The sequence below is a fragment of the Gymnoscopelus microlampas genome (genome assembly GCF_963454915.1).
Source record: "Gymnoscopelus microlampas genome assembly, chromosome: 24".
Lineage (NCBI taxonomy): Eukaryota > Metazoa > Chordata > Actinopteri > Myctophiformes > Myctophidae > Gymnoscopelus > Gymnoscopelus microlampas.
Genome location: NC_139961.1, coordinates 6,389,332 through 6,403,200, shown reverse-complemented (window position 1 = coordinate 6,403,200; position 13,869 = coordinate 6,389,332). Strand labels below are relative to the sequence as shown.

The following is a 13,869-nucleotide window of genomic DNA, read 5'->3' as shown; positions in this document are numbered from 1 at the left end:
ATACAGGATATAGGCTATAGGACTAGAGATTTGTTAAAACCACAATCACGCACACTTTGCATCTGTTGCAACTACGTCCGCACTACAATAAAGATGGCGGCACATCTATCGTCCAATCCGGTGCGCCGTCTTACTTCAAATAACTTTATTGACACTGTCAACCAGAAGTAGTCCCATATAAGTAGTCATAAGGGCCCGTCTAGCTTGCGCGCCTTACCCCTTGTGCCTAAACTTTTTAAGGCATTTTTCACTATTTTGAAAAACATTTTGAACCCCATTGAGACCTGGAACTGTCTCATTTTTAGATTTGAGCTAAAAAGCATTATTTTACACTTTGGGCTATTCAAAAATAGCAGATATACAAGCTCGTAGCGCGGCACCGAGTGCCGCGCTACGAGCTTGTAGATCTGCTATTTTTGAAAAACCGTGAAAATGTGTGCAAATCTTTGAATAATATATTTTTTAAAGCGAACATTTTTAACTGAAATCTTTGCTTTTGGGGGGTCCCTGGAACAAAATATTTTGATGGGGGTCCGCGGCCAAATACATATAATTTTGGGGGTCCTTGACATGAAAAGGACTGAGCACCACTGATATAGAAACAAACTTTTTTCAGAATACTGTTGAGATTTAGGAGACATGTAGAATTGGCTTCAGGTCTATATGGGTTAAATAGTTGAAAAACAGCCTCAAAGAATGAGTAGGGTAGACCACCTCCAACCACTGCACACATGTACAGTACTAGTTACAGTATTGCACACAGAATGGTTAAAAAAATATCATCACCAGAATACGTCCAGGATTGTAGTTTTATTAAATCAATGTCTGGCAATAGTTGTTTAACTTTTGTCTGTGAGAGAAAGGACAGGGACACCATGCTAAATCATGTGGGTGCTTGCGTGCGGAAACATCAACGGGACCTGATATACAGTAGGGTGACATTAGTTAGCTACTAGCTGTACATGCTACTGTGAAGTATACGCGCGCGCGCACACACACACACACACACACACACACACACACACACACACACGTGACACGCACGCACGCACACACACACACACACACACACACACACACACACACACACACACACACACACACACACACACACACACACACACACACACACACACACACACACACACACACACACACACACACACACACACACACACACACACACACACACACACACACACACACACAAAGAGCAGCATAGCTGGGTGAGGGGGGGTTCACATGCTAATTCTTCAACTGGACCAGAAGGATATTTGCATAAAAACCTTATTGCTTCGATATTAATTACATTTTGAATATGGCATTTGTCCTTACATTTCTCTTGTACATTTTCCTTGAAGGGATATTTCACTTTCAAACATGTCTTGGGGTCATTTTAACGTCTACTCTAGGCTTTTGTGTTTCAGTATTTAGATATTGGATATTCCTTTTTATCAGACCTGCCCCCTTCCTATACAAACCCATTGCAACTTAAAACTCAATTTTAACGGTGTTATATTCATTGAAAAGACCCGTCCTTTGTTCTGACTGATATTGTCCTTCTAATACGTGAGGGGCCTGTTTTTTCAATTACATTTTTCATTTATTTTTATTTATTTTATGGGTCTATATAAGAAGGGATTCATATGGCGTGAAACACACAAGCCTGAGTAGACCTTAAAATGAACCCAACCATGATTGAAAGTGAAATATCCCTTTAAGGTTAAGTTAAAGGTGCTGTGTAAGTGATATCATTTTTTTAATATATATTAAAAAAAGTTTATTGTTACAAAAGCTAAAGTTCTATATTCTGATAGTAATTCTGCAATTCAGTTTTTGCTGCATCACTTCAACATTGAATTTGTTTATCCTGTATCCTGTACGAGTTCACTCTCCTGGATTGGATAAAACTGGTGCCCAGCCTAAAATGGTATGTTCTGTTTACTAAAGAGCTAGAGACAACAGTGGTTCTCAACATTTGGTATGCGGTACCTCTGGTGGTACACAGAGGTGGAGTGATGTTAATATAAAATTATATAAAAACACAATTAGGCTACTGTTGAAAGAATGGAAATAACTTAACCATAGTATCGTAAAAAACAAAAAAAAAAACGCTTTGCTTTCCTGCAGTGTTGCTGCGCGCTGTGTTTATGTTGGCTAAAGGTGTCGGGCAGCGATTACAACGGATAACAAACTAAACGTGCGGGCGAGATAATAAACAGCAGAGTTAAAATGGTGCAATCGTGGCTCGAAACTAGAACTATCAGGAAGATAAAGGCGGACTCGGAGAAGAATATTCTGAGCAGCACTGAATAGACTGATTTGGTGGATATCGTTAACTACACTAGTTTCTTCAGGGCCGTCAGACGCACCCGTTAACCAACTGGTAGGACTACGTCTACTGTGTTTTAACATCGGCCATAATGCTGGTAGGGTTGTCCCGATTATGACATTTTACTTGACGATTAGTAGTCAACGATTTAATTGCATTCAAATTATTATGAATCAAAATTACATTTCTCTTTGGCATTTAGGCTTCTTAAACAAAAAAATGGTGCACAGGGGCCGGGCAGATATGACAAAAAAAACGTCATTTTCACTATTTTTGAAAATGTTTGAAAATATATGAAAGGTTTTCAACAATCATGCCAAAACAAATATTGCAATTATCTCAAATAATTACCATTAGGCGAATATGTAATAATTGTGACAAGCCTAAATGGTGGTAATTAAACGGTGGCCAAATATAATGTTCTCAGTCTAAAAAGGTTGAGAACCTGCTCTACAGCAATGATTAATATCAGAAAATAGAGCCATTTAACATAAATATAATTTAACAATTATTTGAACAAAAAAACACTTACAGCACCTTTAACAGTGAACAGGACTTTTTTTCTGAAGGAGGAACTGGTTGTTCTGATGGTATCTCCGGAGTCCTGAGGTTTTGGGGAGACTTGATCCGTCCGTTGGGACTTGGATCGTGGGCCGCTCTGGGCTCAGTGTCTCTCGATGACCGGCTGTGCATGGTGATGTTTCCCCAGTCTGCTTTCTGGAATGACATTGATTTACATTTGCCGGGTCACTGACTGTCACAACATCATTATATCAGTGGTTCCCAAACTCTTTAGCTGAGGACCCAAAAGAGAAATTAAGATGTTTACCCGGGACCCAAACTATAAGGAAAAATAGCAGATCTACAAGCTCGCAACGCAGCTCGCGTTATAATACATTCATATGCTTGGGCTGCTACGTTCTTTATCCAACTCAAGATGACAGCCAGACGGTGCATTTAATACTATATTTTAAACATAAACAGTACATTAAAATATGTATCTGATCGCTATGAGCTTGTAGATCTGCTATTTAAAAGAAATCAGGAACATTTTTGCAAATCTTTCAATATATATATATATATATATATATATATATATATATATATATATATATATATATATATTTTGGGGAGAAAACGGGTAGAAAAACAAAACAGTGTCAGCATTGTTTCTTACTGTGCTTGAGATGGTGGGTGTGGGAGCCCGGCGTCTGAAAGGTTCGACTGGTGGCGGGACCCTCTCCCTCCGTCCCGATCACCTGGACCTCCAGTCTGTAGAGGCTGCCCAGTCTCAGTCCAGAGACCACCAGGACAGTACGCTCCTGTATGAGGGGGGGGGAGGAGGAGAGGAGAGAGGAGAGTCCTAGTCATATACCACACAAACAAAACTCATTCCTGATATTTCTGCTTTCCACTTGTGTGTTTTGTGTGCGTGCGTGCACAACCAGTAGAGATTCAGCCAAACAAAACACACAGTAATTGGATAGAAGTGAGTAGAGCTTTTATAATCACTGTCAACTCAGATCGCAGCACGCACACACACACACACACACACACACACACACACACACACACACACACACACACACACACACACACACACACACACACACACACACACACACACACACACACACACACACACACACACACACACACACACACACCATCTGCTGTAACATCACGGCCAATGTCAAGGCAGACGCTGATGAAAAGGGAAGAGTTTGAGTGTCACACTTTATTAACACTCTGGAATAGTTTTACCCCCTTTTTCTCCCCAATTTAGTCGTTATGCCAATTATTTCCTCCGCAGACACATTTATGTGTGTTGTCACTGTTGTATCCTACTGACTACCTGCCAGTGAGGAGCCCCCACCGGGAGGACGTAGGGCCTTCGTCCTACTCCTCCCGCCCAACACTCCCTACAGACAGTGACCCCCCCAAAATAATCATATTTGAACTGCACTTGGAATTGTCGGAGTTGAGGCAATACATTTAGTTTGATTCGGTTCCACAGATAAATATTGTGAAAAATAGCCGATCTACAAGCTCTGTGAGCTTGTAGATCGGCTATTTTCACAATGTTTGCCTCTTTCTTACATAATATTTGGCAATTTGTCTTAACACATTGGGTGCCAAAATCGTTTTTTACCGTGTTTCAAAGAGTAACGCTTAGGTACCAAAACCGTGATTTACCGCGTTACCGTGTCAGAGCTTGTAGATCTGCTATTTTTGTTTCACTGTTACTTACTGGTGGTAGGATCTGGGACTGTGAGATGAGGCTGTGGTGGGGCAGCTGTTTGTGGGGGGGGGCGCCCACGGCAGCGGAGGAGGAGGTGGTCTTCACCTCGGTCCAGGTGACCTGGTAGCCGGCCAGCGTCCCGGCGGGCCGCTCGCCGGACACCTCCCAGCCGAAGGCGGCCGTCACGTTGTCCCCCCGGACCTGGAAGGAGGCCGTCAGGTTCTCCGCCCGGGCCAGGAGGAGCTTCTGCATGGGAGGGGCTGGCGGGAGGGAGGAGACAGGATGGGTGGTTGAGGTGAGCAAGGACAAGTGGGGGGATATAGAGCACTGTTTCCCAAACAGTGGGTTGGGACCCACATTTGGGTCGCAGATTCATTTTCATGTGATTTTTTTAAGTGAATACCCCTTTATTTTTTGTTTCCTATATGTGACTGCTACTGGTCAAAAGTGCCTCATGTCGCCAGGTGACAATCAGTAGATAATGGAACATTTAGATCGATTTTTTTTTGTTGGTGTTTTTCGTTTTTTTTCATATTAACACAGTTCGAATGTTGAAGAAGGCTTGTAATGCAAAAGCTAGTCGTTTTAGAATCCTTAAATGGTTACATTAGTATAGCAAAGTAGGCTGCTTTTTTGCGAGTTTGTCTGTGTATTTGGGGGTGGAGAGACCCTTGGCCGAGATTTAGCATAGTGGTTTCGATTGGTCGCTAGCTAAGCATTGTACTCCGGTTTCACTGCCTGAGCCGATGGTCTGAGCGCGCAAGAGCCAGTGTTGCCAGTTATTGTTATTATAAGTTAGCCGGCCCCCCAAGATTTTATTTGAAAATAGCAGATCTATAAGTATAAGCTCCAGTGGTGGAAAAAGTACTCAAAGTCTCTACTTAAGTAAAAGTACCAATGCTGCAATATAAAAATACTCTGTTACAAGTAAAAGTCCAGAATTCAACATTTACTTGAGTAAAAGCACAAAAGTATTGGCATCAAAATGTACTTAAAGTACCAAAGTAAAAGTACTAAATATTTGAAAATAGCTGATCTTCGAGCTTGTAGATCTGCTATTTTCAAATAGCTGATGTATACAATAAGGAGGGTTAAAATGCTCATGTGGCCCATAGTCGCTTATTTTGGGCTTTTTGTCCTAGACCTGGTTGCTTATTTCTCTCATAGAATCTGGCAACACTGGTGTTGTTGTTTAACTTTAGGACGGTGCATAGCGAAAGTTGCTCTGATCTGCTCATCAGAAAGGATTATTCTTATTCATTCATTTTCCTCCGTTTGTTTGATGACCCCCCCCCCCCATTTTGAGCTACACCAACCTTTTAGCTAAACAGGCCGCTCGACGTTCGTTTGTATTCCACAACGTGTAGCGAGGCTAGATAGCATAGCCTCGTTAGCTCGTAGTGGCGAGTGTCTTGCCTGAACTACAGTCCGTACATCTACATAAACGTTCAGATTTCAAATATAAAGTGCTTAACCCATGGCCACGGATGTTACAATTATGTAGGGGCCCACATAAGTACACGTATCTTCTGTATTGTTCAATAAAAAGCATTTTAATATGATTGGTGGCCATTTTATCCATTTGCTTTCAACTACGCGACCGCATCGGTTGGGAGGTGTATTGCACTCTGATACATTATAACTCTATGAGAAAATGGCCGCCGATCGGATCAAATTGCCCTTTATTGAACAATACGGAAGATACAGATACTTACACCCACCCGAAATCAAGTGTAACATCCGTGGCCATAATGTAAGCACTTTATATTTTAAATCCGAACGTTTATGTAGATGTACAGGCTGTAAATGAACAAAGTGCAAACGCCATGTTGCAGTTCAACAAAGACGTCACGTCACGACGACGTGAAGCTGTTTGCAGTGGTGGAAAGTAACTAAGTACATTTACTTTTCATAGACTTCATAGCTTTCTCTCACAGAACAACACCAGCAACTGGATTTTATCAATACATTGACTTACATTGGCTATTTGAAAATTGCCGATCTACAAGCATGCATTGTGAGCTTGTAGATCTGCTATTTTTAAATAAATATTTTATTAAATATATTATGATGATGATTACTTATGCCTATTTTTTAGAACACAGATCCTCTATGGGGGTCCCTGGCACTAAACAGAGTGGACAGCTGAAAGGTGTCAATGGGGGAGTGATTAGAGGAGTGGCTAGGCTGAATAAATTACCCATTGTTCACGCCCATTACCTGGAGCTGAGAGGTCCTCTGAAGTGACAATTCTTTAGGAGGGATTATCTCAGTTTGCACTATTACAGTTAACCAGATTCAAATGAACACATCTTCTTCAAATATGTTCCGATTTCAATGAATGATACATCATATGAAAGCCTATATTCTGTACTTTAATAATATGTAAAAAAATCAAAAATGAAAAATGCCAACATGCGGCATAAAGCACTGTACCCAGTCACATATATATATATATATATCTTTTTTTTTTTATCACAAAAATGCACAATATTGTATATATTAAAAACAAATTCAAACGTTTTTTTTTTAAATAATTCCATATGTATATATATCTATTTATTTTTTTATCCATTAATAAGAGGGACAAAAAATACTTTTAAGAAGTAGTGAAACTAGCGAGTCCCGGGGAGACATAAAGACCATTACATTGTCCCCCCCGTAGAGGTTTCCGAAAAGATTTATATTAATTATTTTAAGCCTGGAGCCAAGCCATCCATGGGGCTCCTGGTGAATCATAACCATAAAGCATTTGATTCTGTGTCAAAAGATATTTGAAAACAGCAAAAAAAAAGAGGGTAATTTATTAAATATATTGTAGCCTATAATATAATTAAATATATATATTATATATTATATTATATTTTATGGTCATGATTCACCAGGAAACCGGAGACTAGATGAATGTAAAGAAGCTTCATTGGCATGAGAAAACATAATGCTTACATTGGTAAAGCAAGTGTCAAAACATACAAATAATTTAAGAAAATAGCAGCAATCTTTTGCGGTCCCTTTTGGGACAATTAGCTGCATTTTTTGCTCACTCTCTCACTCACCCACTCACCCACTCACCCACTCACTCACTCACTCACTCACTCACACACTCACTCACTCACTCACTCACTCACACACTCACTCTCTCACCCACTCACACACTCTCTCACTCACTCACTCACTCACTCACACACTCACTCACTCACTCACTCACTCACTCAATGAATCAGGCGTTGATGCCAGTGTCTCACCCTCCTGTGCAGAACAGGCGATGGGTCTGGAGCTCTTGGCCTGGATGGCGGCGCAGGGCGGCGTGAGGAAGGTGGCGCTCTCCACCGGGAGGCGGAGCTTACTGCCGAGAGGCTGCAGCAGCACCTTGTACTTACAGGAGAACAGCAGACCCCTCAGGCTGGCAAAACTCTCCTATAAGACAACACACACACAACCACACTATCTTACAGGAGAACAGCAGACCCCTCACACAGTGAAAGTACAAAAATATTGGTATCAAAATGTACTTAAAGTACCAAAAGTAAAAGTACAAAAATGTTTGAAAATAGCAGATCTACAAGCTCACAACGCGTCGCAGAGCTTGTAGATCGGCTATTTTCAAATAGCCTAGGTATAAAATAGGGCTAAAGTGGTTAATATGTGTTTTATAATGTCATCATTTATATCTGCAAAGTAACTAGTAACTTAAGTTTTCAAATAATTGTAGTGGAGTAAAAGTACAATATTTGCCTCTGAGATGTAGTGGAGTAGAAGTAAAAGTATGGACAATTGGACAATGGGTGTTCTGGATCAACAGGTTACCTGCTCTATACTCTTCAGTTCATGGTACTGTATGGGTGTTCTGGATCAACAGGTTACCTGCTCTATACTCTTCAGTTCATGGTACTGTATGGGTGTTCTGGATCAACAGGTTACCTGTGTGATGACCTTCTCCAGGGCTGTGGTGTGGTTGTGTGCACAGTGCTCTGGTCTCCACTGCAGACGGTAGCGCACGACGGAGGGCTCTGAGGGACAAACCAGAGGCTTTCAGATTAACCCTTTCTGGTGGTTCTGTCGCAGATTTTAGTTACGGAATTCTTAAAGGAGTAGTTCACCCAAAACATGACTTACTTTCTATCAATAACACACACCATAAAGCCTTGAATTCATGGAGATTTTGACTAAAACCTAAATATCGGAACAGGCCTTGTATATGTCTAGTCTGTGTCCAATGGTTCTCAAAGTGGGGTCCTTGGGGGGAGCTAAATTATTGGCAACTCTAAGAGTGTACAAATGGTCCATTTGGTTCCATTTGTACTCTCTCAGAGTTGTGGGGGGTCTAACTGTTTACATGATGTTTTGCATAGTATTGTATGTGTGTCTGTCATTAAATGTTTCGATGAATTGAGTACAAAGGAGCCCAATGGAAACAAGCCATAGGCTTTCTTGGGTTTAAAATCCTCTTAGCAGACCTTGTATTGAACTGTACTTTCCTGTGCCAATAAAGTAGTCACCCCTTATGCCTAAACATTTTTGGCATGTTTTACTATTTTGAAAAACATTTTAACCCATTAAGATTCTAAATCATATATATATTTCTTTTTTCAAAAATAGCAGATCTACAAGCTCATAGCGCGGCACCGAGTGCCGCGCTATGAGCTTGTATATCTGCTATTTTTGAATAGCCAAAGAAATCTAAAGTGACACAGATGCGTTCCAGGTCTGAAAGGGTTAAAGTAGTGAAAAAAGTTGTGAGCTTGTAGATCGGCTTTTTTGGCCCCTATAGTCTCCTCACTGTCTGACAAAAGTCGGTAGCGATGTCGCATCACAGCTAGAAGGTCCTGGGTTCGAATCCCGCAGGGGACGCTGTGGGCACTGGGGGGCGTGTTCTCTCCTCCGCGTCATCAGTGCCCATACCCTAGGTGGGGTTGGCGAAAGGGCCTACTCTGTGTGGAGTTTGCATGTTCTCCCCGTGTCTCCTAGGGTAGTTAATACCCTCACAAAAAACATGTAGTAATCCTGGTCACTATACTACCTCCCCCTGGTCAGCCGGGGCGCCTGATGGAGGGGAAAGGAACTGGTTGGAATAACGTGTTCCTTCCAGGCGCTACGTCCTACCAGGGAAACTCTCCCCTGTCAGGTGACAAGAAGGTCAGTTGGCTCTCATGCATTGAAGGAGGCATGAGCTCGGCCCTGGCCTCCCTAGGTTGGCAGAGGGAAGGTAGTGCCCAGGATTACATAGATAATTGGCACTGGGTGTACAAAATTGGGGTTACAAAATCGTGGGATAAAAAAAGAAATGAAAAAAAAAAGAATTGCTACCGCAGTTCTTTCATAAACACATCAGACGTTCATCAGGGCAGCTGTCTGTCTTGACAAAGGCCTACGTTACACTGTGGCTTCCTGAGCGGAGCTAGTACACGGCAGGGAGAGGCGCCCTCAGACAGCAGACGGGACGCGTGTCCGTACACGCGCACACACACATACACACGTGCGCATACGCACACACACACGTGCATCACACGCCGTCGGCTCTAAACAAAGCCCCCTTTGTTCCAGGCTGTATAATTACTGATGATTGGTCCTTTGAAACGCAGGATAAGCTTCATGTTGTTTACATAACTCTGACAGGGTCTGCTGGCAGAGAGAGAGAGAGAGAGAGAGAGAGAGAGAGAGAGAGAGAGAGAGAGAGAGAGAGAGAGAGAGAGAGAGAGAGAGAGAGAGAGAGAGAGAGAGAGAGAGAGAGAGAGAGAGAGAGAGAGAGAGAGAGAGAGAGAGAGAGAGAGAGAGAGAGAGAGAGAGAGAGAGAGAGAGAGAGAGAGAGAGAGAGAGAGAGAGAGAGAGAGAGAGAGAGAGAGAGAGAGAGAGAGAGAGAGAGAGAGAGAGAGAGAGAGAGAGAGAGAGAGAGAGAGAGAGAGAGAGAGAGAGAGAGAGAGAGAGAGAGAGAGAGAGAGAGAGAGAGAGAGAGAGAGACGGGAGAATCCTCTGTGCTACTGATGTTGACAGACGCATGGGGGGCTGTGCCTGTGTGTGCGCGTGTGTGTGTGTGTGTGTGTGTGTGTGTGTGTGTGTGTGTGTGTGTGTGTGTGTGTGTGTGTGTGTGTGTGTGTGTGTGTGTCAGTGGTGGAAAAAGTCCTCACATTTTGTACTTAAGTAAAAGTGTCAATACTGCAATGTAGAAATACTCTGTTACAATAAAAGTCCGGGATTCAAAATGTACTTGAATAAAAATATACAAGTATTGGTAAAAAAACATGTACTTAAAGTACCAAAAGTAGAAGTACTCATTATGCAGAATGTCCTGTTTCACAAGTTCATCAAATTTCTAAAATGTATAAAAGTCATTTGAAAATAGCAGATCTACAAGCTCACAATGCGTCGCATTGTGAGCTTGTAGATCTGCTATTTTCACATTTTTTCACATATTTCTGCCATAACTGCTTTGCCCTATACAGGCGGTGTGTGTGTGTGTGTGTGTGTGTGTGTGTGTGTGTGTGTGCGTGTGTGTGTGCGTGTCCGTGTGTGTGCGTGTCCGTGTGTGCGTGTGTGTGTGCGTGCGTATGTGTGTGTGCGGCATACCTGTGCTGCTCTGCCAGTAGACTCGGACCTGAAGCTGGCCGTCCTGATAGAACGGCGTCCCCACGTCCAGGACGTCTAGAGGAGGGTCTGAGGGGACAGCACTGCTGATGGCTGCAGGGTCAGACAAGACAAGAAAGGAAGGAAGGAAGGTTTGTTTAGTTGTTTTAGCGTGTGTCAATGTGAGGAAACATTTGACCAGCTCCTCTTCCATGAGATGGCTTTTTTTTATATTTAATTGATTGAATACTTAATCAGTAAAATAATTGAATCAGTTCGTACAGTAAAACATTTAAAGGACAACTTTGTTTTTTTCTGTGGCATTCTGTCCGGTGGCGAAATACTGTCTTTTTTTACACAATAAAAAAGGTATGGTGGTCTATGATGGCCAGGCGAGATGTGAGTTATTGGGGTCTAGAAGAGCTACTGTAAATAATAATAAAGAAAACGCCGGGTTATTGTTTAAAAAAAGACATATTTAGCCACCGGACAGAATGCTATGAGCTTGTAGATCTGCTATTTTTGAAAAATCTTGAAAACTTTTTTTTTTAGGGTTTTTTTTAGTTTTTTTTTATTAGGATTTAGAAAACATTTTTAAGAATCGCCTCAGGTCTTAATGGGTTAAAACATTTTAACACTCATTTTTTATTTACTTTAATTACAATCTAAAAAATAAACCTTGGTTGTAAAAAAAAACAAAGTTGTCCTTTAAGGCTGAAAGGATAACAAAAAAAAGTTCCTGGGGCATGTTTCCATTGTGGTCCTATGCGTTCTATTCATAAACAGAGCATATAATATTAAACACACTAATGGCTGTCATCAACAGACACAAATAGCTATACGTTAACATTGCATCACCCAGAGAAGTGGCTGATAACGGCTTACCAGAGCCTCCTCTGGTAGGCCAGTATACTGGACCATAGCTAAGGCATAATAACGGTGATAACACAGCCCCCCCGTTCAATGGGATGAGAACGTGGGTACAGTGTTGATTTTGAGAGCAAAACTTGATTCAGTTTTAGTCATAGTCTTTTGAATCAAATTCCATTTAGTTTTTGTCATATTTTAGTCACCTGAAAAGTTTGACTGTTAGTCTAGTTTTAGTCGACTAAATGTCATAAAATTATTGTCGACTAAATCTACAGTTGATTTAGTCGACTAAAATGTATTTTGATGGCGTCGTACTGGCTGAATTTACACTTTGTTACACTCTACAAGCTCACAACGCGTTGCAGCGCTGCGACGCGTTGTGAGCTTGTAGATCGGCTATTTGCAGAGCACAACACCCGAGCGCAACCAAACATAAAATGACTTGTCTTTAAGTTCTGCCGGATCTCTTCTCCACTAGATCCCTCGCTAACATTTTAGTCTAGTTTTTATTTGTTGACAAAATTGTCAGTATATTTAGTCTTAGTCGTCGTAGCTTAGTTTTTATTTAGTTTTCGTCAGTGTAAAAAAAAAGAGGTCGACAACATTTTTCGTCATAGTTTTAGTCGACGAAATCTACACTGCGTGGGTATCGGCTGGTATTGTACGTACCACGCTGTGTGGTGAACTGTCTGGGGGGCGTATTGTACGTACCATGCTGTGTGGTGAACTGTCTGGGGGGTGTATTGTACGTACCACGCTGTGTGGTGAAATGCAGGGCGGTCTTGGGCCCTTTCAGCTGGCTCTGTCCCCAGTAGGACACGGCCTGGACCTCCACGCTGTAGCTCCTGTTGGCCCGCATGCTGTCCAGCTCCACCTGGGTCTGTACCACACAAACACAGCGCACACGCACACACACACACACACACACACACACACACACACACACACACACACACACACACACACACACACACACACACACACACACACACCACATTATCAGAACTATTGGTCTTGTGTGCTGGATTCGAACCAACGTCATCTCGGGTCACGCGCTCCATGCAGCAGGTGTGGAAGGAAAATGGACAAAGTCACTTGCCACCTACTGTACTCTCATTTGTTACTTAGGTAAAACATTTACTTGAGTACAAATGTTGGAGTATTGGCATCACAATGTATGCAGGTGGGTGCCTAAAGTAAAGTTTGCAAACCACCTGAAATGTTTATGTTGTGTTTATTAAAGAGCTGAAGAGATGATGGAGACTCCTGTTACTGAACAAACACTCTTTAGCAATGATTACAGAATATGCTTCAACCTTTTAACAAAAAACACATTTATTTTGAAAACGTATCACTTACCCTAACCTTCAATTTCAAATAGATAAAATGTACATTTATTTTTGCCTTTTGGGCTTTGTAAGCGAACATTGCTCAGGGCAGATATGATAAATAACTTCAATATACAATGACTTAAATATTAAATAACGTTATACTTTCAAAGAAAACCGCATTTAAAATGCCGCTATATTGCAGATCTACAAGCTCTGCAGCAGAGTCTGCAGATCAGCTATTTCTGCTATTTAAAAAAGAAAAAAAATCTCATGGAAAACAATTATGACATGGATCTCAAATAATTGGGCTTAGTGGGCGATTATGTAATAATGTTGACAGGCCTACATACGAGCACGGCGTGCACACATTCTAACGCATCTTAAAACGTTCCGACAGGGAAAACCAGGCAGCGTGTTTTTTTGTTTACTGTAGCAATCATTCAACAGCCAGAGAAGAGAGAAGCCACTCTGTAACTGAAACCACAATTAACCCATTAAGACCGGGAACGAATCTGTGTCATTTTAACATTTCT

General features: G+C 41.7%; 1 protein-coding gene across 1 annotated transcript in view; it reads right to left on the bottom strand.

Moving 5' to 3' along the window:
• anos1a (anosmin 1a) overlaps positions 1-13,869 on the bottom strand; it is a gene marked incomplete at both ends in the record, with an annotated part of 58,583 nt that overhangs the window by 14,753 nt on the left and 29,961 nt on the right. Inside the window, 6 exons of the mRNA XM_084050854.1 lie at positions 3,510-3,654; positions 4,584-4,834; positions 7,820-7,991; positions 8,496-8,584; positions 11,139-11,242; positions 12,755-12,885. Coding sequence (XP_083906980.1) covers positions 3,510-3,654; positions 4,584-4,834; positions 7,820-7,991; positions 8,496-8,584; positions 11,139-11,242; positions 12,755-12,885 — 892 coding nt within the window. The remainder of the gene's footprint in view (positions 1-3,509; positions 3,655-4,583; positions 4,835-7,819; positions 7,992-8,495; positions 8,585-11,138; positions 11,243-12,754; positions 12,886-13,869) is intronic.